This window comes from Pongo pygmaeus, chromosome 10 (assembly GCF_028885625.2).
Source record: "Pongo pygmaeus isolate AG05252 chromosome 10, NHGRI_mPonPyg2-v2.0_pri, whole genome shotgun sequence".
NCBI classification, from domain to species: Eukaryota; Metazoa; Chordata; class Mammalia; order Primates; family Hominidae; genus Pongo; species Pongo pygmaeus.
Window position 1 is genome coordinate 54,866,105 of NC_072383.2, and position 25,682 is coordinate 54,891,786.

At 43.1% G+C, this 25,682-nt stretch overlaps 1 protein-coding gene across 2 annotated transcripts; it reads right to left on the bottom strand.

Moving 5' to 3' along the window:
* Positions 1–868: 868 nt before the first annotated feature.
* On the bottom strand, positions 869–23,792 carry NEMP1 (nuclear envelope integral membrane protein 1). Of its 2 annotated transcripts, XM_063647044.1 has the most exons (10): positions 23,620–23,734; positions 18,822–18,919; positions 18,082–18,206; positions 15,948–16,167; positions 14,503–14,575; positions 9,887–9,980; positions 9,314–9,428; positions 8,362–8,587; positions 5,997–6,170; positions 869–5,282 (listed from the first exon to the last, which is right to left on the bottom strand). In XM_063647044.1, the coding sequence occupies exons 3-10, from the start codon at positions 18,181–18,183 to the stop codon at positions 5,102–5,104; spliced, it is 1,185 nt and encodes a 394-aa protein (XP_063503114.1). In that variant the 5' UTR covers positions 18,184–18,206; positions 18,822–18,919; positions 23,620–23,734; the 3' UTR covers positions 869–5,101. The 2 variants fall into 2 exon arrangements, with proteins under 2 accessions (XP_063503114.1, XP_054298987.1); XM_054443012.1 differs by lacking the exon at positions 18,822–18,919 and having other exon boundaries at positions 23,620–23,792.
* Between the last annotated feature and the right edge of the window lie 1,890 nt (positions 23,793–25,682).

The following is a 25,682-nucleotide window of genomic DNA, read 5'->3' on the forward strand; positions in this document are numbered from 1 at the left end:
CTGAGGCGGGCAGATCATTTGACATCAGGAGTTCAAGACCAGCCTGGCCAATGTGGTGAAACCCCGTCTCTACTAAAACTACAAAAATTTTCAGGGTGTGGTGGCAGGTGCCTGTAATCCCAGCTACTCGGGAGGCTGAGGCAGGAGAATCACTTGAACCCGGGAAGCAGAGATTGCAGTGAGCCGAGATCATGCCACTGCACTCCAGCCTGGGCAACAGGAAGAGACTGTCTCAAAAAATAATAATAATAATTAATAAATGAGATGAAAAAAGACAGGTACAGAGTTAATATGAATATTACAAAGGATTCCCAGAGCAAAGAAGGTAGCCAATACATAAAATGAAAGGTACCAGACTCCTATGGTAGAAGCTGGGCCTAGACATAATTGAAGTTTTTATTCAATACACATAATGCTCACTACAGCCCTACTCTCTCTTCCACCCTATACAGAGCTCTTGGTAGGGATCCCATAGCTGGAGCCATAGGTCTTCTCCCCATCCCAATGGACAAACAAAAGAGATACTTTATGCCATAAAAAAACAAAAGAACTAAAGTATAATCAGAGTAGTTCCTTGGGACAAGAATAACCTGTATTTTGCTTTTCTATGAGACAGCGTGGTAGTACAACCTGCTGCTCCTGCAAGAATACCCCTTAGAGATTTTGCATCCTGGGAAATCATCCAGTCCGAGGATGAAAGTAGACCAGTACAGACTCAGGACAGGAAGGGGTGGCTAAGAAAAAAAGGGAAATCAGTGGCATGCAAAACCATCTCATTAGAAAGATCAAACTGAGGAGTTAATTGCTGATTACCTGAAAACAAGAAATCCAAACAAGAAAATAATGTTCATTAAGAAAGACCACGATGTATCTATAAAACTTTTATTAAAATTGGAATTAGAAACTATACCAAAAACTTTAAAAATACATTAAGACATTGTTCTTTTTTCTTACAGAAAAGAGGGTGAAAATAAGACCCATGGCAAAGAGCCATCCCTGATGTTTGTTCCTTTCAAACATTCATGAACATTTAAATAAAATTACAAATATTTAAATAACCCTAAGGTATTACCCACAGGCTAAAACTTGCCAGTAATTCTTTAGCCCTGCTATTTCAATATCAATTCCACAAACATGGAAAATTATGGTAACTGCAGGCTGTAACAGTTTCTAATATTCACATTACCAACTATTTGTTATGTTGTCATAAGAATGTGCTCATGCTATAGGCAAATTCAGAGGTGATTTCACCATTTTCAAATTATCATCAAGAGTGTGAAAGAGGAAGATGACACACATGTGGGGTGGTATGGAAATCCAAAGCCCCACATTTTGGGAGTCTGTGACCACTCCCATCCGCCACTAAAGCTACGAGTTGGTGTTGGCATGAATCTGCTTTGTTTAGTCCCAGCAGGCTCTGGCTCGTGTCACATAAGGCACCAACATCCTTTTCAAGGTAGTAACCATCTAGAATCAACTCAATTGTAACCTGAATTCGTAAGCTTAAGTCACCAAAAGACATCACTGGGTCATAATTATATAGGTTCCCCTAAAAAAATTTAAAAAAAATCAATTTCTGCTATGTAGAAACAGAAACAAAAGGTTTAGGTGCCTTTGCCTTGTGCAATGGATATTTCATGTTTATTAATTGGTTTCAGTTAATATGTAATATGAAGGCATGATAAATGTGTCAAACTGTTCTCTTGTTTCAGATACAATTCTTGGCATTTCAATATAGGTTATTATCTCATATGTCAGACTTGGGTCCAGAGAATACTAGAAGGACATTTAATTTCCTTTCCTCCTATTTCCTTTCACTACTCAATTCAAAGAAAAGTTATGAGTACACAGCTAGGAACCATTTTTACGTAGGCATCCATCTGAGCCCATCTTGTTTTTTTTTCTAAAACAACAAAAAGACTAAGGACAATTACATAATGTATTCCCAAGCCTTTTATGGATATCAGGGCCTGGGGGGACTATCTGGCCTATTTGGGTTCTTTCATTCACCAAAATTCTATTTTACATGCCAAGGGTTAAAGGGAACACCATCAGTCAAGAGATGGCTGGGCCCTAGAATGGAATCTATTAGCATAAAATGGAACAGTGGGACCCAAAGGGCTATCAGCAAAATTCCCTTTGTAACAGACGTAAAAATCATGAATTTGAGGGGAAAAATAAACTAGTTTTGGTGGGATGCAGTGGCTAACAGGAATTACTTATTAGAAGGTAATGAAGTTGCTAAATTTTCCTTGTTTTTGATCCCTGTGTTCTATTGGTCTCTTGAAGCAATCTGAGTGGGAAAGGAAAGTGAAAGAAATGTTTTATGCCAGCTGCCTCTTGTATTTCCATTAATGGGAGTCACTACATTAATGCTCTACATAATTTGGTCAGACTGATGAGAGGCAATAGATTTCCAATGCTGATGAGATCCAGAGCCCTGGAGCCCATTTATGGCTTGACATTCACCCAGCAAGATGCTGACGTGGCAGCAAACATGGCTCCAATGTCCAGCTTACCTCATAGTTATCCCTTCAATCCTTCTTGACGAGATTGGTCTGAGAGATGAGACTGTACTGAAATCACAAGAGCTATAACTGCCAGAGAAAAATTAAATGGGGTCTTCAAGTAGTGACTGAGCCAGTAAACTAAGTGGCCAAGAGGGAAACAAGAGCAGCTCCTAAAGAAGGTTGAAGTCAAGCAATCTCCGGGTACACAGAGGATCTGAAGCATCTGGGCAGAGCCACAGGCAGGCAGGGCAAGGACACACAGCACACCAGAGCAGCACCGTCCTTCACTGTCTGAGAGCAGCTCTCAGGCTGCAGAACCAATTGCCATCTCCACTGCCTACAGCTCAGGTCTCCAACTACCAAATAGGGAGTAAAAAACAGTTTGATTTTACTCACCTCAAATCTAAACACGGTGGAAAAAAAACTGGTCTAGAGATGGAAACTATATTTCATGGGGGTTTATTAAACAGAGAAAGAGGAGAATCTTTCACAATTTCACAGTGCTTTCTCATTGAAATAAAGACATGATCAGGAAAAGTCACCCTTATAGGCAAGCTATCACCTCCCTAAGTAGGGGAGGCACCAAAATCTCCAGAGAATCCTGAGACCACTTGCACAAGCTGAATTATTTTTTAAAATAAACTTATGCTTAAATATGCTAGGTCTGTTTCTATAAATAAGGTAAAAAAAATAGTATATTTCAGAAGTTTTAATAGTTCTTTGTAGAGAGAGAACATTTTACCATGTACATAATTCACAAGGGTATAAAGGTTTCCCAATGTAAAGTTCCTTTTACCCTTCAACTGTAACCCATAGCATCTGCCCAAATACTGCTCATTTTTCACTTTCTACTATATGTCTCTTTCCTGCCAAATGAGGTAGTTGTCACTTTAGGACAGTTTCAGGCTCTGGAAAACACTGGTAGAAATAATCAACTGCTCAACTGGAGGGCAGTCTCAGAGCTGACCCTTTGGAAGTCTGCAATGGAGCTAGGCCTTTCAAAATTACCACACTAAATGGCTGGTCTAAAGGAGTCATTACGGCTTTTTAAAAAATCATCTGCCTTTTTCCATGATCATGGTGAGCCAGTAAGTCTGGTGCTGTGCTCTTGCCATGACCATCTATCTTCCTGGCTAAGGTAATTACAGATTTTTCCAGGGTATGAGGGTGAAGACCACAAAGAAAAAGAACCAAGTAAATGACAGACACTTGAGAATTTGCTTCCTCACAGATGACACTGCTGGTTTATAAGGGGTACTTAGCAATGGCAAAAGAATCTGAAACTAATGCTACTGCAATAACAGGCAGCATACATCTCAGGTCAGAAACGCAATCATAAATAAGTGTAAGTTCATGGAAACTTGACAGCTGAATGAGCACCCAGAGGCATGAAGATAACCTGGAGCCTATTTCCTGGCAATGCAAATTGTGGCTGCTGCATAACTACAAATTGTGTATCAAGAAACTACATAGTTTCAAGGCTTAAAAATTACCCAGATTTGGGGGAGTATGGGTGGTGAGAAAAGGCTGAAAGGAATGGACAGAACATGTAGACAAAGGAAGGGAAAGGAAAAGGAGACAGTTTCTTGATTTCATAGAAACTGAAAGATACACGACCCAATGACAGGAAAAATGGAGAACTTGTAAAAAGCATCCAAATCCCGTAAACAAGATGACTTCTCCTAGCTAGCAGGAATAATGCTAATCTGAACATACATAGTTCACAGGTAAGGGAACTGACCCTTCCTGAAAGGGCAAAGGCAGGGCAAGGAAGAATGGGAAGAGAAGAATACGAATGTTTTTTAAGATGGAATTGAAAGCTGAATATAATGAAAAGCCCAATACACCTCACCTGCAGAAGAGCCTACAGGCATGTTCCTAAAGGCAAATAGGACTTTCTATCATATGTATGAGAACTAAATTAAAGCTTAAAACAGCAGCTCCTGGGGCTTTAATGGATAATCCATATTAATAAATATGTAGGGGCCTCGGGGGTGTGTCACTCTGGAGCACTTGCTGGTTCTGGAACATGAGTTTGTTACGTTTTTTAAAAGACACCCATTTAAAAAATAAAACAATAAAAATCTATTTTCCTCCCAAAACAGTTAAATCAATAATTATTCTAAAGTCACTGAAATAAAAGCTGGAGTGAAGGAGGCTCAGATTTGTGGATTTCTCTCTGGAAGTTGCATCCTATAGTCTAAAAGCATTCCTGCACTTAACAACAAGTCTTACTTTGGAGAGCCAACCAGTGACAGAAATGCCATGATTGAATCAACTTTCAAAAAGGAGCTAGAATGCCATGCTAGCTGTGGCCATCCAATTTCTCTGGGAACAAAAAAGTGGGCTGTTAGCTTAACCAGTGGGAAGTGAACTACCCAGCATTCACTACTTTATCCACTCTCCTTCCTCAGGGATCCCATAGAGACCTCCCATTTCCAAAGGGAGGCCTTTTTAGGCCTCTTATTTCAGTGGGAGAATTTCTACCCTATCTATCTCATTCTGTTTCAAAGGATTGAAAGCAATTGCACAACACATGCAACATGGACCAAGGCATCAAGCCAGTCCACATAAAGATAACTGACCACTACCTAGGTTAGAAAGTTGTTTTGTGTGATAGCAGGACACCGAGAATATGAGTCCTCCTCCTCAGAGGATGCTTCCTCATAGATTTCATCCTGGGCAATAATGCTCCCTAATCCATACTCCTGCTCATGGACAGAAACTTCATTTGGCGTGAGGTGGGAAGAGCCTTCCACAAAGTCAGCAAATCTGGAAAAGAGAAGATAATAGTCTTTAGAAATATGTCTTCTGTCCTGTCTGGTCTTCTTTCAAAATAAGAACAAATTAAAGCCCTCGATATGCTCACAACTCAAATTATATTGAGCCTAGCCAACATCCTTGTCCTTACTCTGGCAGGTAAGTAGACTAAAGCATGAAGTTAAGGAGAAAAGGAAAGCTGGGATCATAGGCCAATACCCCTGCAACTCCATCCTGCTTAATAAGCACTTGCCTATCCTTTCTAATTATGAAAGTGCCAAGGTTCCTCTAGTCATCTGTAATCCTGATAAGAGAAGATTAAGGGGCATTACACAGTTATTCAGGTTTATGGCCCTATAAACTTTATGCCATCATGATTCCAAATTGAAGCTTCACGTACTCATTGGTACATTTGCCTCCAACTAAAAAGTGGGTGGGGGGAACCCTACCAACTCAGAGAGCAATGCAAAACTTTCAGAAGGGAAACTTAATATGGTACTAGAGTCTTCCCATCTTAATGCTACAATCAAAGCTAGAGTAGATAGTTCCCTGAGGAAACAGGTTACTGCTTAATGTGTGATTATATATCCACTTTTCTCTTGACTACTTGAAGATTAACAGGAAAACAAAGGTCACAAGTGCACGATTCTCTAGAAGTATGATCTCTGGTAGAACTCAAGGTCACAATTACCCTGATAGATGCTTGGTATATCTGGCCGAGTTTACCTTTTTGGAGACTGGATTCGAGAAACAGTCTTCCAAGCAGAGCAGTCTGGACTGTTACAAAATTCTCGGAGCTCCTCTAAAGCCTTTCGGGTTTCTACCTCTCCTTGTATCCGATATTCTTCTTCTGTCAGGAGACGAGGGGGGACAGGCTTTTCTGCTGCCTTACACACCTTTCTGTGCTCACCAAAATAACATTATGAATCATTAATCAGTAATCTACATCCATCCTTACTTCTAGCTCCCTTCAGTGGGCCAAGCATACAGCAGACAGCCTGAACATTAAGAGTCATCACTCCTAAAAATTCCATAGACATCTTTAGTTATAATGAACTCCTGATATATTAGACTATGAGTGACAATTCATAGGCGACAGAGCGAGACTCCATCTCAAAAAAAAGTGATATAATTTGCACCACCTTGTGGTAACAGGAACACATGACATTTTACTAGACCTTTTTATTTTATATAAAATGACTAGAATAAAAATATAAAAATGCCTATAGAAAGTAAAAAATTATTTATAGTCAATATTATTCACTAATGTGAACAAACTCACTTTATTTTCCAATAAATGATAAAATACTTACTTATTTTCTAGTAGATGGGAAAATAACAAGAAAATCATGGTATAAGATTGTGGTCCTAGCCGGGCACAGTGGCTCACCCCTATAATCCCAGCACTTTGGGAGGCCAAGACAGGCAGATCACCTGAGGTCAGGAGTTGGAGATCAACCTGACCAACATGGAGAAACCCCGTCTCTACTAAAAACACAAAATTAGCCGGGCATGGTGGTGCATACTTTTAATCCCAGCTATTCAGGAGGCTGAGGCAGGACAATCGCTTGAACCGGGGAGGCAGAGGTTGCAGTGAGCCGAGATCATGCCATTGCACTCCAGCCTGGGCAACAAGAGCAAAACTCCATCTCAAAAAAAAAAAAAAAAAAAAGGCCGGGCAAGGTGGCTCACACCTGTAATCCCAGCACCTTGGGAGGCTAACGCGGGCAGATCACAAGGTCGAGATTGAGACCATCCTGGCCAACATAGTAAAACGCCATCTCTACTATAAAAATGCGAAAATTAGCTGGGCATGGTGGCATGTGCCTGTAACCCCAGCTACTCAGGAGGCTGAGGCAGGAGAATCGCTTAAACCCGGGAGGCAGAGGTTGCAGTGAGCCGAGATCGCGCCACTGCACTCCAGCCTGGTGACAGCAAGACTCCATCTCAAAAAAAAAAAAAAAAAAGACTGTGGTCCAATAACTTGGTTTCCCAAACTGAAAGCATCACCTTGACTATCTATAATAGACAACTTCAGGACCTAGTAACATTCCATATTTATTATGCAAGGTGACAAAACATGCTACGAATTACATCTTAAAATAAGACTAAGACCTCCAGAGCAATCTGAAAGCCACTGAGAAATAGTCTGAAATGGGCTGGGTGAGGTGGCTCATGCCTATAATCCTAGCACTTTGGGAGGCTAAGGTGGGCAAATCACCTGAGATCAGGAGTTTGAGACCACTCTGGCCAACATGGTGAAACCACATCTCTATTAAAAATACAAAAATTAGCGAGGCATGGTGGTGCCCACCCGTCGTCCCAACTACTCGGGAGGCTGAGGCAGAAGAATCACTCGAACCTGGCAGGTGGAGGCTGCAGTGAGCCGAGATCACGCCACTGTGCTCCAGCCTGGGTGACAGAGCAAGACTCTGTCTCAAAAAAAAAAAAAAAAAAAAAAAAATTCTGAACCCAGGAGACCTCAATGAGCATACAGTAAAAAAGTGATACAATTTGTGGCGGGGCACGGTGGCTCACGTCTGTAATCCCAGCACTTTGTAATCCGAGCACTTTGGGAGCTCCTCAGCACTTTAGGAACTCCTGACATTTGAGATCAGGAGTTCGAGACCAGCCTGGTCAACAGGGGGAACCCTACTAAAAATATAAAAATTAGCTGGGTGTGGTGGCGCATGCCTGTAATCCCAGCTACTCAGGAGGCTGAGGCAGGAGAATCGTTTGAACCTGGGAGGTGGAGGTTACAGTGAGCCGAGATCACGCCACTGCACTCCAGCCTGGGCGACAGAGCGAGACTCCATCTCAAAAAAAAAGTGATATAATTTGCACCACCTTGTGGTAACAGGAACACATGACATTTTGCTAGACATTTTATATAAAATGACTAGAATAAAAATATAAAAATTCCTATAGAAAGTAAAAAAAAAATAGACTCGGGAAGGAACAAAAGTGGAAGTACAATACAATGACTTTTCATTAACAAAGAAGCTCCCAAGTCAACACCTCTGTATCCTCTTGCTACAACTGCATCCCACACTGTACCTGTCAATATTAAGTTACATTGCCTTTCAGTCACCTGTAGGTGATGTACAGCCACTGAATAGGGTATTCCAAGTTCTTAGTACAAAGAGCAATGATGATAATGGCAAGGGCAATATGTGGTATCTGGATGCCAGAATACATGAAACACAGGCCCATCAGCTGCAAGGTCCAGGTCAGCAGGTTGATACTTCGTTCATTCTCCAAGGGCCCATACTTGTAACATACTGCAAAACTCATGAATCCAACTGTGAGGATATAACCTATGAGAAGAGTTATCAGAAGACATTCTTTTTCATCTATACTTGGTAAAAATAATTTGTGTGGGAAGCAGTAGTTAATTTACTATATAGCACCAATTGAACCAGGAAATCAGATTTTTACTTAATTTTTCACACTTTTTTCTTAGAATACATTTCTCTAAGTTTCTATCCTTTCTGCTGTCCCAAATTTATTTGGTTCAAACAGAACATTAAAGCTACATGTTGAACAACCCTGAAATAGACTATTTTAAAAAACCAATATATGGAAATCCAGATTAATCACCCCTCAAAGGATAAATCAAAGGTTACTATCTATATGACCAAGGATTTTTACTTTGTAAATAAAATCTACAGAAGTTCATTCAGAAATGAAGGAGAAAAAAATTAACTGCAGAGTCCTTTACTTAAGGTCCCCAAGTATATTTAAAATATGATTCCATTAATAAAGTCAACTTATAGCTTTTCAGAAAGATGTTTATTGTGTAAAGAAAGGTATATTTATAAATACCACTAAATGAACATCTTCTCCTTAACAGCACCATTCTAATTTAAGAGAAAGTGATAATTGTAGAGGGGTTAGAAATAAGTGAAAAACTATGATTTTTAAAAGTTTAAAAAAATGACATGAACTATTAAATCCCATAAGCAGGCAAAATCTTTTCATGATCAAATTAACTGAAACAGCCTATAAACGTACAAAAGGAAAGCAAAACCGACAACACTTACTTAAAAGATACTGCCAGTAACACCTCCAGATCTCTTGTAAATTTTTAAAAACTAGTTGAATGAGGTACAGAGAAAAAGACCAGCCTCCCACCAGGATGACGTAAATGGGACTTTTCTAAGACAGAGAGTAGAAGTGAAAGCAAAGTTACAACAGGTTTTCCATACATAAAAGAAGCAAAATGGAACTATGATTTTTTTTTAAAAAAATTCAACCTACTCAAAATGCACAAAAAACACTTCTCTTAAAAAGGCGTCCTTTATACTTAAAATGGTACAGTCTGCAACGAACACTGGGAAGATGAGATGCTAAATAACTTAAAAGCCTGGCTATATAATTAAAAAACAGGAAGCAGACTTAAATCCCCCTCTGAGCACAGGATTTTATATAAAAAGAAAGAATTTGTAATCAGGCTCCAAGTTTCGTCGTGGAAAGTACCTTTCTGAATCAAGGAGAGTAGGATATTGACTCATCAGCCATTGATACACATTTTCAGTTTTCTAAGATTACCCAGGAAAACAGTCCTTCAGCTATCCAAATTCATTCTAGCTGCACATGAAGATTCTGATACTTACCTTAGGCATAAACTTAGATAGTATAAAAATGATGATTAGTAGAGAGGCCACAATTCCCACACTCATCCCAGTAGAGTAGTAGAAAATTTGACTTCTGCAGAAAAAAAATGTATTTCATGACCATATATATATATTTCATACATAGCACTGTTGAAACTAGGACAACTAACCCAGCCGAAAGATTTTAAAAGGTACGAGATTAGAGCAGTACAAGCATACATCAGAGACATTTCAAATTTGGTTCCAGACCACTGCAATAAACCAAATATTGCAATCGCAATAAGTAAGTCACACAAATTTGTTGGTTTCCCAGTGCATATAAAAATTGTTTACACTATATTATAGTGTATTAAGTGTACAACAGCATTATGTCTTAAAAATATATATTCCTTAATTAAAAATACTTTGCTAAAACCTGCTAAAGATCATCTACGCCTTCAGTGAGTCATTTTTTTTGCTGGTGGAGGGTCTCACTTCCATGTTGATGGCTGTTGACTGATGAAGGCGGTGGTTTCTGAAGGCTGGAGTGGCTGTGGCAATTTCTTAAAATACAATGAAGTTTGCTGCATTGACTCATCCTTTCAATGAAGATTTCTCTAAAGCATGCAATACTGTCTGATAGCATTTTACCACAACTTCTTTCAAAATTGGAGTCAATCCTCCAACAGCATTAACCCTTAACAAGAGGATCACCCCTCCTTTGAAGCTAGGCACTGACTTCTCTCTCGCTATCAAAGTCCTCAATGGCATCTTCTTCTAGTATAAGGCTATTTTGCTACATTGAGGAGCTCTTTAATTGTAGCCACTTTCAACAATGACGTTAGCTAGATCTTCTGAATAACTTGCTACAGCTTCTATATCAGTGCTTGGTTCATCTTTTTTTTTTTTTTTTTTTGAGACAAGGTCTCACTCTGTTGCCCAAGCTGGGGTGCAATGGCGTGATCATGGCTCACTGCAGCCTTGATCTACTGGGCCCAGGTGATTCTACCACCTCAGCCTCCCGAGTAGCTGGTACCATGACTGGCTTTTTTGTATTTTTTGTAAAGGCAGGGTTTCACCATGTTGCTCAGGCTGGTCTCAAACTCCCTGGGCTCAAGTGATCTGCCCGCTTCGGCCTCCCAAAGTGCTGGGACTACAGGCCTGAGCCACCACGCCCAGCCTACCTTGCACTTTTATGTAATAAGACAGCTTCTTTCCTTAAATCTCATGAACCAAGAACCTTCACTAGCTGTAAACTTTTCTTCTGAGGCTTCCTCACCTCTCACCCTTCACAGAATTGAAGACAGGGTCTTGCTCTGGATCAGGCTTTAGCTTTAAAAAAGTTGTATCTGGCCGGGCGTGGTGGCTCAAGCCTGTAATCCCAGCACTTTGGGAGGCCAAGACAGGCGGATCACGAGGTCCAGAGATCGAGACCATCCTGGTTAACACGGTGAAAACCTGTCTCTACTAAAAATACAAAAAAATTAGCCGGGTGTGGTGGCGGGCGCCTGTATTCCCAGCTACTGGGGAGGCTGAGGCAGGAGAATGGCATGAACCCAGGAGGCAGAGCTTGCAGTGAGCCGAGATCGCGCCACTGCACTCCAGCCTGGGCAACAGAGCGAGACTCTGTCTCAAGCAAACAAGCAAACAAACAAAAAAAAGTTGTATCTGGCTTAATCTTCTCAACAGCCAACTAAAACTCTCTCCATATCAGCAATAAGGCTTTCACTTTCTTATCACTTGTGTGTTCCCTGGAGTAGCACTTTTAATTTCCTTCAAGAACTTTCCCTTTGCATTCACAACTTGGCTAACTGCTCAGGACAAGAGGTCTAGCTTTCAGTCTATCTTGGCTTTTGCTGTTCTCACTAAGCATAATCAGAGAGATGTATGACTCTTCCTTTCACCTGAAGACTCACAATCTACTCTAGGGTTATTAATTGGCCTAGTTTCAATATTGCTGTTTCTCAGGGAATAGGGAGGCCCAAGAAGAAGGGAGACGGGCATAACCAATTGGTTGAGTTGTTAGAACACCCATGACATTTATCGATGAAGTTCACTGTCTAATATGGTTTGGCTGTGTCCCCACCCAAATCTCATCTTGAATTGTAGCTCTCATCATTCCCATGTGTTGTAGGAGGGAACTGGTAGGAGATAATTGAATCATGGGGGCAGTTTCCCTCATACTGTTCTCATGGTAGTCAATAAGTCTCATGAGATCTGATGGTTTTATAAGGGGTTTCCACTTTCACTTGGCTCTCATTCTCTCTTGCCTGCCGCCATGTAAGATGTGCCTTTTGCATTCTGCCATGATTGTGAGGCCTCCCCAGCCACCAGGAACTGAGTCCATTAAACTTCTTTTTCTTTATAAATTACCCAGTCTCGGGTATCTTTATCAACAGTATGAAAATGAACTAATAGGCTGGGCGCAGTGGCTCACGCCTATAATCCCAGCACTTTGGGAGGCTGAGGCAGGCGGATCATGAGGTCAGGAGATCAAGACCATCCTGGCTAACATGGTGAAACCCGTCTCTACTAAAAATACAAAAAATTAGCTGCACGTGGTGGCAGGTACCTGTAGTCCCAGCTACTCAGGAGGCCGAGGCAAGAGAATGGCATGAACCCGGGAGGTGGAGCTTGCAGTGAGCCGAGATCGTGCCACTACACTCCAGCCTGGGCGACAAAGCGAGACTCTGTCTCAAAAAAAAAAAAAAGAAAATGAACGAATATACTGTCTTACATGGACATGTGGTGCCCCAAAATAATTGCAACAGCAGCATCAAAGATCACTGATTATGGATCACCATAACAGTTATAATCGTATGAAAAAGTTTGAAATATTATAAGAATTACTAAAATGTGACACAGAGACCCCAAATGAGCACATGCTATTGGGAAAATGGTGTGATAGACTTGCTTGACCCAGGGTTGCCACGAACCTTCAATTTGGAAAGAAATGCACTATCTGTGAACCACAAAAAAGTGAAGTACAATAAAGTGACGTGTGCCTACATTTGCCCAAAACTTGAGGTCAGAGAACTGTAGAGACTGATGCTATGTAGTTACTGCCAGATCATGAAGATTAGGATTAAAGGGCTTCCCTCATATATTTCCCAATAATCAGCCTTTACATAGTGTCCTATTCACATCCCCATCATCTCTCCCAACCTGAAAATTATTATTATTTTTGAGACAGGGCCTCACTCTGTCACCCAGGCTGGAGTGCAGTGGTGTAATCACGGATCACTGCAGCCTCAACCTCCTGGGCTCAAGTGATCCTCCTACCTCAGACTCCCAAGTAGCTGGGACTACTGGCACACACAACTATGCCTGGCTAATTTTTGTATTTTTTTGTAGAGGCAGGGTCTCACTATGTTGCCTAGGCTGGTCTCAAACTCTTGGGCTCAAGTCATCCTCCCCCTTCAGCCTCCCAAAGTGCTAGGATTACAGGTGTGAGCCACCACAACCAGCCCCCTATTCCAGATTTTTTCTACCAGTTATTCCTCCCTGTTTCTCTCAGCATCCCCAAAATAAGGAACAACTTCCAGCAACCCCACTCCAGCCCAACTTCAAACTCCAATTGTTAATCTTTCATTCACTACTCCACAAATACTTTTTACTTGTATACAAACTTAATGTTGATTTTACCTTCATTCAATGTTTATTTAGTTACCTATATATTTTCTTCATATTTGTACATGTCAGTCTCACCTGTCTTAACTAGTAGGTTCCTAAAGGAAGAAATGAATAAACACTTTATTTTATTTTTTTTTTAAACAGGGTCTCCCTCTGTGGCCCAGGCTGGAGTGCAGTGGTGTGATCTTGGCTCACTGCAACCTCCATCTCCAGGCTCAAGCGGTTCTCGTGCCTTAGCCTCTCGAGTAACTGGGATCACAGGCACATACCACCACGCCCAGCTAATTTTTGTATAGACAGGGTTTTGCCATGTTGCCCAGGCTGAGCTGTTGATATTTGTTTCTTTTTTTTTGAGACAGAGTCTCGCTCTGTTGCCCAGGCTGGAGCACAGTGGCACGATCTCGGCTCACTGCAAGCTCCACCTCCTGGGTTCACGCCATTCTCCTGCCTCAGCCTCATGAGTAGCTGGGACTACAGGCGCCCGCCACCATGCCCGGCTAATTTTTTTTGCATTTTCAGTAGAGATGGGGTTTCACCGTGTTAGCCAGGATGGTCTTGATCTCCTGACCTCATGATCCGCCAGCCTTGGCCTTCCAAGGTGCTGGGATTACAGACGTGAGCCACCGCGCCCAGCCGCTATTTGTCTCTTTATGTCTGAACAAGATGAAACTTATCAACCCATAGACCTGTAAAGATGACACCTTAACACATTACTTCTAGCAATAGAAAGGGTGATGATGTTCCATTTCATTGTATTGGCTAACTCCTATCAACCTAATGATGGGCCAACTTAATGTGGGAATTTCATTATTGTCAATATTGTTCAAATAAGAAAAAACAAAAATCATAATACACATTAAATATATTTTTTTAAATATCCAAGCAGGCAATGGCCAAGCCATAAAGGTCCTGGAAATGGGAATAGCAGTACTTAATAGTTATTATAAAACCCAAGCAGGATAGGTATGAGCGGTGTCATTCTGCACACTAGCCTTGGAACCTACCTGCTCAGCAAGTCTCCACAAAAAAATAGCATAAGTCCAAGAAGGAAAACAAGAAAGAGTTTGGGATCAAATCCTGAAATAAATAAAGATTTTTGCTTAATAAGGGAACAAAACTGCTTAAGGCATTATAGAATAAAAGACAACGTTGGCACTATTGGTCAGCTACAGTAAAAATAAATGCAAACAGCCCACCTAAAAAGCATTTAAATTTCACCTAAAGCCTGGGCACCCTTCCAATGTATAATTAGGTCTCTGTCTAACCTGTATTTGCCTGAAGATCTTATTTTTATTTTGGCTACCTATGCTAAGGTTAAAAGAAACTCAAGCTTCGTTTTGGACAAAGCTAGACACAGTACCATCAGCAATTCATGCAATCACCCACAAGGGGTCTCTATCACTCTGGCTTTCAAGCTTTAAGTCACTCACAGTCATGGAACTCAGCAGAACTGTGGGTCGTGCCCAGAACTGTGGGTCAGGGCCTTGTGTTATTCTCTAACTGGATGCTTTTCTTGCCCAACAATACCACCTACTTCCCTTTGCTACAGAGCACTGTGCTGGAAAAGCCTACACGCAAATACATCTCACTCAGGACCAGGGGGCCCTAGCAAAGGCCCCTCAGTGGCATACCAGATACTCCCACAGCTTTCACATTCAAGAGCTCTACGGGAGGCCCACAAACAGAACAGGAGCAGAAGGAATCAGTAATTGTAGAAGGAACGTCAAAAAACAAGCCAACCCTACATAACCAAAGAACCCTAGGACAAATGGAAGGGCACAACCTATTTCATACTAAACCTAGAAACATTTCTACTACTTACAACATCCCAGGACCCTGTGTAGTAACCAAGGGGAAACAAAGTCAGAGAGAATTCAACAGGATCCATCTCCCCTGAAACTTTCTCAGTCATCTTCAGAAAAGAGAAAACTTCTCCCAGTTCCACTGAATAAGTTTTAAACTGCGGTGATCTTCATCTTTATTTATGGTTCCACGAATAATCTTTTTATTTGTGAATGATTAATATGCAATTTTACCTTTCTTCAATTTTTATTAACCATTCACGTCTTTAAATGTAGGCATGTACACATCAGACAGTTACCTTTGTCTAGAAGTGTCCAGAAGGTAGAACACGTCTATCTGATTTACTCTAAGAGTATTTGGCATATATGCTCAGGGCCATTAGCAGCACATTGTAATTAGGAATAAAAGTCTTCACAGTTCCAGGTAAGGAGGTACTCAGAATTTCCTGAGGTGGAGTTTCAATTCTAGGCCTGTCTGATAGGGGTGAAGTCTCCATGAACTGTTTGGAGCAGTGGTATACTCAGGGTCATAATCAGAACCCAACTGGAGCTGTCTTAGGCTGACTTCTCAGTCTCACTAATTATACCCTTCAGAACTCTGTCCTTATCACTACAGAATCCATCAGAAAAACAGAGGTGAGACTTACTCCGGATCACAATGACACTGTACTTGGTGTCCTTCTCTATAATCTCAACTTTGAGGCAGGTTTTTGTGCTGTATAGACCCACGTTAACATAGGTGTCATTCAATTTCTCTTTCAAAAAGGAGGAAAAAAAGTTCCAGATACTAAACTGCTCTAGCTCCTTCAGTTTCTGCTCATTCTCCACCTGGGTGACTCGAACCAATTTGGAACTATTTACTCGGATCTGTAACACAAATAAAATCAGGATGAGAAAAAAGGAAGTAGGAATTTTAATTTTTCACAAATACAGTTTTTTTAAAAACCCTCAGAGTAAACAACCAAATCAGTAATGGTGCCAGTTTTCCACAAAGTTTATCAGAAATATAGAAATACGTGGCTAAAACATAATTGGGCAAATAACACTGCACATGTTACAGAGAGACAGCTGTTAGAATACCTTCTTGTTAACACGATCTGAATCTACTATTAGGGCAGAACATAGAGGGAAAAGACTTCCAAACTGAAAGAGTTACCAATACAGCTATTTATTAGAGATCACACAAAGCAAAGGTCTATAATATTAAGAAAATTGCCAGGCATAAACTGCCCCAGAAAACTAAAAATGTTTTCCATAATGACAGGCTGAGTTCAATCCATTGTCACAAGCCACTGATTATGAGTAAATGTTGGTTATAATGTGCCCCAGATGGAGTATCACTTTTTTATCAGATAATTTTTTTTTTTTTTTTTTTGAGATGGGAGTCTCGCTCTGTCGCCCAAGCTGGAGTGCAGTGACATGACCTCAGCTCACTGCAACCACCACCTCCTGGGTTCAAGCGATTCTTCTGCCTCAGCCTCCTGAGTAGCTGGGACTACAGGGTGCGCCCCACCATGCCCAGTTAATTTTTGTATTTTTAGTAGAGACGGGGTTTCACCATATTGGCCAGGCTGGTCTCGAACTCCTGACCTCAAGTGATTCGCCCGCCTCAGCCTCCCAAAATGCTGAGATTACAGGCATGAGCCACTGCGCCCGGCTTATCAGACATTTTTTTTAAAGAATTTTTTTAAAAAATCCACAAGTTGGCTGGGCACGGCCCCCAGCTACTCAGGAGGCAGAGGTTGCAGGGAGCCGAGGTTGTGCCACTGCACTCCAGCCTGGGTGACTGAGCGAGACTCCGTCTCAAAAAAAAAAAAAAAAATCCACAAGTCCACCCTTATGTTTTTGATGTGAACAACAAATGTCCTTATCAGTAACTATGCTTATAACAACTACGACATTTCTGAAAGGACCTATTTTGTTCAATCACTGTTACACTGTTACAGCCAGACATTCCTGTTTGCCAGGCGACTTAACAGTGTTATGAAATAAATGAGACCAAAGTAATTCTTCAGCTCGGGCGTTTATGAAATATCCCATATAGAATCAGAATAGGAACAGTGGGGCAAAAGAGTTTACATCCCGACAGGCACATAACAGTTTCCAGCCCAAAGAAGGCATAAGGCCTTCAAAAAGAAAGAGGAGGGCTGGGTGCGATAGCTCATGCCTATAAACCCAACACCTTGGGAGGCCGAGGTGGGCAGATCACCTGAGGGCAGGAGTTTCAGACCAGCCTTGCCAACATGATGAAACCCCATCTCTACAAAAAATACAAAAAAATTGGCCAGGTGTGGTGGTGTATGCCTGTAATTCCAGCTGCTTGGGAGGCTGAGGCAGAAGAATCGCTTGAACCCGGGAGGCGGAGATTGCAGTGAGCCAAGATGGTGCCACTGCACTCCAGCCTGGGCAACAGAGGGAGACTCTAACTCAAAAAATAAAAAATAAAAATAAAAAAGGAAAGAGGGGTGTGTGGGTGTGCACACACACATACTGCAAAATGAAGGACAAGAAAACAAAGCAGTTTCTTTGGGAAAAGGAGGGAGGAGGAAAGAAGTTTACCTTAGAATACCGTAATCTACTTGAGGGAGTAGAGAGGAATACAAAGTAGGCATAAATGCTTATTGATGAAAACACAACTCAGGATAATCTCAACTCTAACAAGATTGTTAACAATATTTTTTTTAAGTATGTGAAGGGGAGGAAAGTGTCAAAATACTCACTAATCACCAACGGACAGAAATTTACAGAAGCTGCCCCTGCCAGAGGATTCCAAGTTATTACCTGTATCCGTGTCCATATATCATGCCATTTTGGGATAAGCACATTCGTGTAACAGAATTGTTGGCTGGCACGCTTTTCACAAACTTGGGATTCCTGAAGCATGACCACATTTACATCAATTTCAGCTTTATGCAAAGAAAGGAAACAAGAATTAAACATAACAAGCTAATAACTATAACTCATTTCATGAAAAAGATTACACTAACCACTTTCCTAAACTTTGGGTTAAAACATTAGCCAGACTGAGAAATAAGAAAAAAAACTGAGAAGAAAGAAGAACTAAGGCAGAATCTTATTTCTGTTGTTTAATTATTTAAATATTACACAGTCATTCAGTCAGACAAGTAATAATAAAAACTACTATTAAGTATCTTTTTTTTTTTTTTTTTTTTGAGACAGAGTCTCGCTCTTTCGCCCAGACCGGACTGCAGTGGCGCTATCTCGGCTCACTGCAAGCTCCGCCTCCCAGGTTCACGCCATTCTCCTGCCTCAGCCTCCCGAGTAGCTGGGAGTACAGGCGCCCGCCACCGCACCTGGCTAATTTTTTTTTTGTATTAAGTATCTATTAAGACAGTATGCTGCCAGGCGTGGTGGCTCATGCCTGTAATCCCAGCACTTTGGGAGGCCAAGGTAGGCAGATGACCTGAGGTCAGAAGTTTGAGATCAGCCTGACCAATATGGAGAAACCCCCCCGTCTCTACTAAAATACAAAAACATTAGCCAGGTATGGTGGCACATGCCTGTAATCCCAGCTACTCGGGAGGGTGAGACAGGAGAACCGCTTGAACTTGGGAGGCGGAGGTTGTGGTGAGCCGAGATCGCGCCATTGCACACCAGCCTGGGCAAAAAGAGCAAAACTCTGTCTCAAAAAAATAAAAAATAAATACATAAATAAAAAAGACAGTATGCTGTCTCATTTAATGCTCCCAACAATGCTATGAGGTAAGCACTCTCATAATCCCTATTTTATAAATGAGGAACTGATGTTTAAGAAAGATTAAGTAATTTGCTCCAAAATCACACAAGTAGTAAATAGCCTATCTGAGATTCACCCCCAGGTCTGACTACGGTCTTAAACACTAGATATACTTCCTGTCCTATAAAGGAATAAAGTAAGCTAAAATACTCCATCTGTTGATTTTCTCTGTCCCTTTCCTGAGTAGAACAGAATTGGCAGGTTTTTTATTTTTATTTTTTATTTTTTTTTGAGACAGGGTGTGGCTCTGCTGCTCAGGCTGGAGTACAGTAATGTGATCATAGCTCATTGCAGCCTCAAACTCTTGGGCTCAAACAATCCTCCCACTTCAGCCTCCCAAGTAGCCAGGACTACAGGTACACACCACCACATCCAGCCAGTTTTTTTTTTTAGAGAGACAAGGTCTTACTATGTTGCCCAGGCTGGTCTTGAACTCCTGGCCTAAAGCAGTCCTCCCACATTGGCCTCCCAAAGCACCCACGGTGACCTCCCAAAGCAGTGGGATTACAGATCTGCCACCACGCCCAGCCAGCATTTTTTTTTTTTTTTCAGACAGGGTGTCACTCTGTCACCCAGGCTGGAATACAGTGGTGCGATCTTGGCTCATTGCAACCTCTGCCTCCCAGGTTCCAGTGATTCTCCCACGTCAGCCTTCTGAGTAGCAGGCATTACAGGCATGAAGCACCTCAATTGGCTAACTTTTTTTTTTTTTTTTTTGTATTTTTGTAGTAGAGATGGGGTTTCACCATGTTGGCCAGACTGATCTAGAACTCCTGGCCTCAACTGATCCATCCACCTCAGCCTCCCAAAGTGCTGGGATTACAGGCGTAAGCCACCACGCCCAGCCAGCAATATTTTTAATATATAGTACTTTAGGAGGATACTAAAAGATTTCAAGGTTGTTTCCTTCCAGCTGTTTTGTGTCACTTCAAGTTTTAACAGCAGGCAATGATTACATGTAGTCCCTCTGATTTACCAAAACAGAAGATTCTCCTCTCAATTTGTATTTAATATCAGCTAATTCAAGGTTTAAAAGTGACCACTGTCCAGCCGGGCATGGTGGCTCACACCTGAAATCCCAGCACTTGGGGAGGCCAAAGCAGACGGATCACTTGAGGTCAGGAGTTCAAAACCAGCCTGGCCAACATGGTGAAACCCCGTCTCTACTACAAATACAAAAAAATCAGCTGGGCGTGGTGGCGGGCACCTGTAATCTTAGCTTCTCGGGAGGCTAAGGCAGGAGAATCGCTTGAACCTGGGAGGGGAGACTGCAGTGAGCCGAGATCGTGCCTCTGCACTCCAGCCTGGGTGACAGAGCAAGACTACGTCTCAAAAAAATAAATAAGGGGCTGGGCGCGGTGGCTCACGCCTGTAATCCCACCACTTTGGGAGGCCGAGGCAGGTGGATCACGAGGTCAGCAGATTGAAACCATCCTGGCTAACAAGGTGAAACCCCATCTCTACTAAAAGCACACAAAAAATTAGCTGGGTGTGGTGGCGGGCGCCTGTAGTCCCAGCTACTTGGGAGGCTGAGGCAGGAGAATGGCCTGAACCCGGGAAGTGGAGCTTGCAGTGAGCCAAGATCGCGCCACTGCACTCCAGCCTGGGCGACAGAGCAAGACTCCGTCTCAATATCAATCAATCAATCAATCAATCAATAGTTGGGCCCAGGCGTGGTGGCTCACGCCTGTAGTCCCAGGACTTTGGGAAGCCAAGGTGAGGGGATTGCCTGACCCCAGGAGTTTGAGACCAGCCTGGCCAACATGACGAAACCCCATCTCTACAAAAAAAAATATGGCCAGGCACGGTGGCTCACACCTGTAATCCCAGCACTTTGGGAAGCTGAGGCGGGCAGATCACTTGAGGTCAGGAGTTGGAGACCAGCCTGGCCAACATGGCGAAATCCGACTCCACTAAAAATACAAAAAAATTACCCGGGCATGGTGGCACACACCTGTAATCCCAGCTACTCGGGAGGGTGAGGTAGGAGAATCGCTTGAACCTAGGTAGCCGAGATGGCACCACTGCACTCCAGCCTGGGCAACAGAGCAAGACTCCATCTCAAAAAATTAATAAATAAATAAAAATTTATACACAAAGATGTTCACAAACTTACAACAATGAAAAACTAGAAATACCACAAATATCCAACCAACAGTACAAACCACCAATATCCAACCAAATGTTTAATCCACAAACATTAATAATGATTTTTACCAGGCAGATGGCACGTGCCTGTAGTCCCAGCTACTTGGGGAGACCGAGGTGGGAAGTTACAGTGAGCTATGACTGTGCACTGCACTCTAGCCTGGGTGTCACAGCCAAACCACGTCACTAAAAAATAATAAATGAAGGCCAGGCTTGGTGGCTCACGCCTGTAATCCCAGTACTTTGGGAGGCTGAGGTGGGTGGAACACCTGAGGTCAGGAGTTCGAGACCAACCTAGCCAACATGGTGAAACCCCATCTCTACTAAAAATACAAAATTAGCTGAGTGTGGCTGGGCGTGGTGGCTCACGCCTGTAATCCCAGCACTTTGGGAGGCTGATGTGGGCAGCCAGCCTGGCCAGCCTGGTGAAACCCCGTCTGTACAAAAAATACAAAAAGTTAGCCAGGCATGGTGGCATGCGCCTATAATCCCAGCTACTCGGGAGGCAGAGGGAGAAGTCCTTGAACTCTGGAAGCTGAGGTTGCAGTGAGCCTAGATAGTGCCATTGCACTCCAGCCTGGGCAAGGAGGGCAAAACTCTGTCTCAAAAAAAAAAAAATTAGCCGAGTGTGGTGGCACAGGCCTGTAGTCCCAGCTACTTGGGAGGCTGAGATGGGAGAATGGCTTGAAACAGGAACCGAGATTGCACATCTGCACTCCAGCCTGGGCCAGACAGAGCAAGACTACATCTCGGCGGGGGGGAAAAAAAAGAAAAAAAATTAAATGAAGATATGCCCATACATTGGAATGTAATACAAGTAAGACAACATTTATAAAGAATTTTAAGGCCGGGTGTGGAGGCTCATGCCTGTAATCCCAGCACTTTGGGAGGTCGAGGCGGGCGGATCACGAGGTCAGGAGATCAGGACCATCCTGGCTAACACAGTGAAACCCCGTCTCTACTAAAAATACAAAAAATTAGCCGGGCGTGGTGGTGGGCGCCTGTAGTCCCAGCTACTCGGGAGGCTGAGGCAGGAGAATGGCGTGAACCCGGGAGGCGGAGCCTGCAGTGAGCCGAGATCTGGCCACTGCACTCCAGCCTGGGCGAAAGAGGGAGACTCTGTTTAAAAAAAAAAAAAAAAATTAGCCAGGCGTGGTGGCAGGCACGTGTAATCCCAGCTACTCAGGAGGCTGAAGCAGGAGAATCATTTAAACCCAGGAGGCGGAGGTTGCAGTGAGCTGAGATTGCACCACTGCACTCCAGCCTGGGCAACAAGAGCAAAACTCCATCTCAAACAAACAAACAAAAAAACAAAAAAAGAATTTTAAATTACTTGAGAAAATTATTGTACTACAAAATCAAACGAGAAAACTATCTCTGGTAACGACTGGCAGCCTCCAGGGAAGAGAACTAGAGTACTAACTGGATACAAATTATCAATTCATAAAAAATTAAAAACATGTGGAAAAAGATCAGAAGAAAGTGTGCTAAAATAGATTGCTTCTGAATGGATTAACAGTGTGGTTTCTGCCTACTTCTTTATACTTAATTGTACCTTGCCAACTCATCTAAAATAAACATGCATTATTTTGGCCGGTCACGGTGGCTCACGCCTGTAATCCCAGCACTTTGGGAGGCCAAGGCGGATGGATCACGAGGTCAGGAGTTCGAGACCACCCTGGCCAACATGGTGAAACCCCATTTCTACTAAAAATACAAAAATTAGCCGGGCGCGGTGGCGGGTGCCTGGAATCCCAGCTACTCCGGAGGCTGAAGCAGGAGAACTGCTTGAACCCAGGAGGCGGAGGTTGCAGTGAGCGAGATCGCACCACTGCACTCCAGCCTGGGTGACAGAACAAGACTCCATTTCGTGGGGCGGGGGGGGGGGCGGTAAGGAGTCAAGATTTTACAAGAGCATAAGATAGTAGAGATCACTGCATTTCTGTCAACTACATCCGTTCTGCCACCCGTGCCCTGCGTCCTGACAGAGCATACGTTCAGATGGTGTTTGCTGACTTGCCGAATGAATGAGATGGTCCCTTTCCCGCGGCTGCTCTGCCTGCCCAGAATGGTCCCCAGGTTTTCTCGCTTTTAACCAAGAAACTCAAGGCCTCTGCAACGAGGCACAGCCTCCAGGACCGCTTCTCAACGAGTCCAGGCCTCCCTTCCTGTCTCCGCCAAAAGGCTTCAGGCTCCTCCCCACTCTGGAAGCTGCCCCAGCCTGCTCCAGGGCCTAGACCCTCAGTCCCAACGCCCACTAGCCTGCCAAGTTTCTTCCACCACACTATGCCGGCGCCCCTTGGTAGAGCCACCGCCCTTCTGCAGAGTAACGGCCCGCGCCCTCGGGACAATCCCTTTTCCAAAAATAACCCCCTCGGCACCTGCCCCCTTGGCAGCTGCTGCCCGGGCGGTACCTGTGCCGTAGACCAAGCAGCCGGAGAGGATCAAGAGTAGCCGCACTGTCCCACCGCCCCCGACACCCGAGCCCCAGGGCCCGGGACCAACTGCCGGCGAGACCGCCACTTTCATTCCTCCCGCCATGGTTGCCTCAAGCCACCTCCTCCTCACGTGCCTTACCCCAGCAACTAACTCCGAACGGGCAGCGACAGCAGCCTATCCTCTACGAAACCCGCCCCTATCAACCAATGGGACGGGCAAGGCTTCGAACACCCCGCCCTCCAAGGGCCCTACGAGTCCCGCCCCTTAGCAACTGAAGAGAGAGGGCGGGAAAAGCAGCTTTCAGCCTATTAGAAAATGGGTTCTCACCCTAGCAGTGGCGACAGGAAGATCCCACCCCGCTAACAACATGCTTCCGTCTTCAGTTTATTTACAACTGGTGTGATTGATGGTAAGCTTAACCAATAGAAAATCTGTATGGGAGAGTCCTCCTTGACCAAACTCCGTATTTCCATAGAAGCTGTCGGGAAGTTCCTTCCGTTTTGTTTCGGTTACTTTTTATCACGACGTTTCTGTTATGAGACGCCTACAATTGAGATCGCTTTATGAGTAGGGGCCTGATAGGACAATTTTTAAAGTCGACTGACAAAAGTGGTTCTCCAAAGTCCTAAAGGATTTAAAATAGAAGTCACAAAAAAGTGTGTTGTCAATATTTTATAAGCATAAACATCAGCTTTTAAAAATGTATTCATAGGATTTTTATTTTTGGAAGTAAAATTAATGTTAGGATTAAGAAAGATTCATTTATTCCTCTTATCATCTTGTGAGACAAATATAATTCTCTCCATTTAAGAAGCCAAAGCCAAGACAGCCACAGGAACCTGCCCAAGATTTCATAGTTCATCTGGTCTGTGATCCCAACCTAAATCCTACTGACTCCAAAGCCGGAGTTATTTATATGGATTAGCTGCTTCCCATTCAATGATTTAACACAGGGCCCAGCAGACATCCAGGTGTTCAGAAACTGTTAGTAGAAATTGAAACTTTTTTTTTTTTAAGAGGATCTGATGGTAATGGGTAGGAAAACTACAGATGATAGAGCCAAATGAATTGAGGAATTCAACGAAGGGGGTATCTCCTGGGGAAGGTTCAAGCTTTCAAAACAAGAATTTTTTTTTTAATGTTTTTACAGACAGGGTCATTCTCTGACACCCAAGCTGGAGTGCGACAGCACCATCACAGCTCAGTGTAACCTTGAATTCCTGGACTTAAACCATCTTCCCACCTCAGCCTCCTAGATAGGTTGGGCTACAGGGATGCACCACCATGCCCGGCTATTTGTTTGTTTCATTGTTGTTGTTGTTGTTGTTGTTATTGAGACAAGGTCTCCTTCTGTAACCCTCCTGGAGTGCAGTGGTGTAACCACAGCTCACTGCAGCCTCGAACTCCCAGGATCAAACGATCCTCCCACTTCAATCTCCCAAGTAGCTGGAACTACAGGCATGAGCCACTATGTCTGGCTTAATTTTTTAAAATTATTTTTGTAGAGACAATATCTTGCTATGTTGCCCAGGCTGACCTCAAATTCCTGGCCTCAAGTGATTATTCCACCTTGGCCTCCCAAATTACTGAAATTACAGGCGTAAGCCACTGCACCTGGTCTAAAACAAGGAATTTTTTTTAAAGTCAAAATGGGCTGGGCACGGTGGCTCAGGTCTGTAATCCTAACACTTTGGGAGGCCGAGGCGGGTGGATCACCTGAGGTCAGGAGTTTGAGATCAGCCTGGCCAACATGGCAAAACCCCGTCTCTACTAAAAATACAAAAATTAGCCAGGCATGGTGGTAGGTGGCTGTAACCCCAGCTACTCGGGAGGCTGAGGCAGGAGAATCCCTTGAACCCAGGAGGCAGAGGTTGCAGTGAGCCAAGATCACCCCATTGCACTCCAGCCTGGGTGACAGAGCAAGACTCTGTCTCAAAAAAGAAAAAAAAAAGTCAAAATGGGCTGGGCGTGGTGGCTCATGCCTGTAATCCCAGCACTTTTGGGAGGTTGAGGTGGGAGGATCACTTGAGGCCAGAAG

What these genes read in the sequence shown, in the direction of transcription:
- NEMP1 (XM_054443012.1), bottom strand. Translation starts at nt 23,746, where the DNA reads ATGGCGGGAGGAATGAAAGTGGCGGTCTCGCCGGCAGTTGGTCCCGGG. An exon ending in TATCTAAGTTTATGCCTAAG is followed by an intron (nt 9,429 to 9,886) that starts GTAAGTATCAGA and finishes TCTCTGTCTTAG; the next exon opens with AAAAGTCCCATTTACGTCAT. An exon ending in TGGCTGTACATCACCTACAG is followed by an intron (nt 6,171 to 8,361) that starts GTGACTGAAAGG and finishes TGGTGAGCACAG; the next exon opens with AAAGGTGTGTAAGGCAGCAG.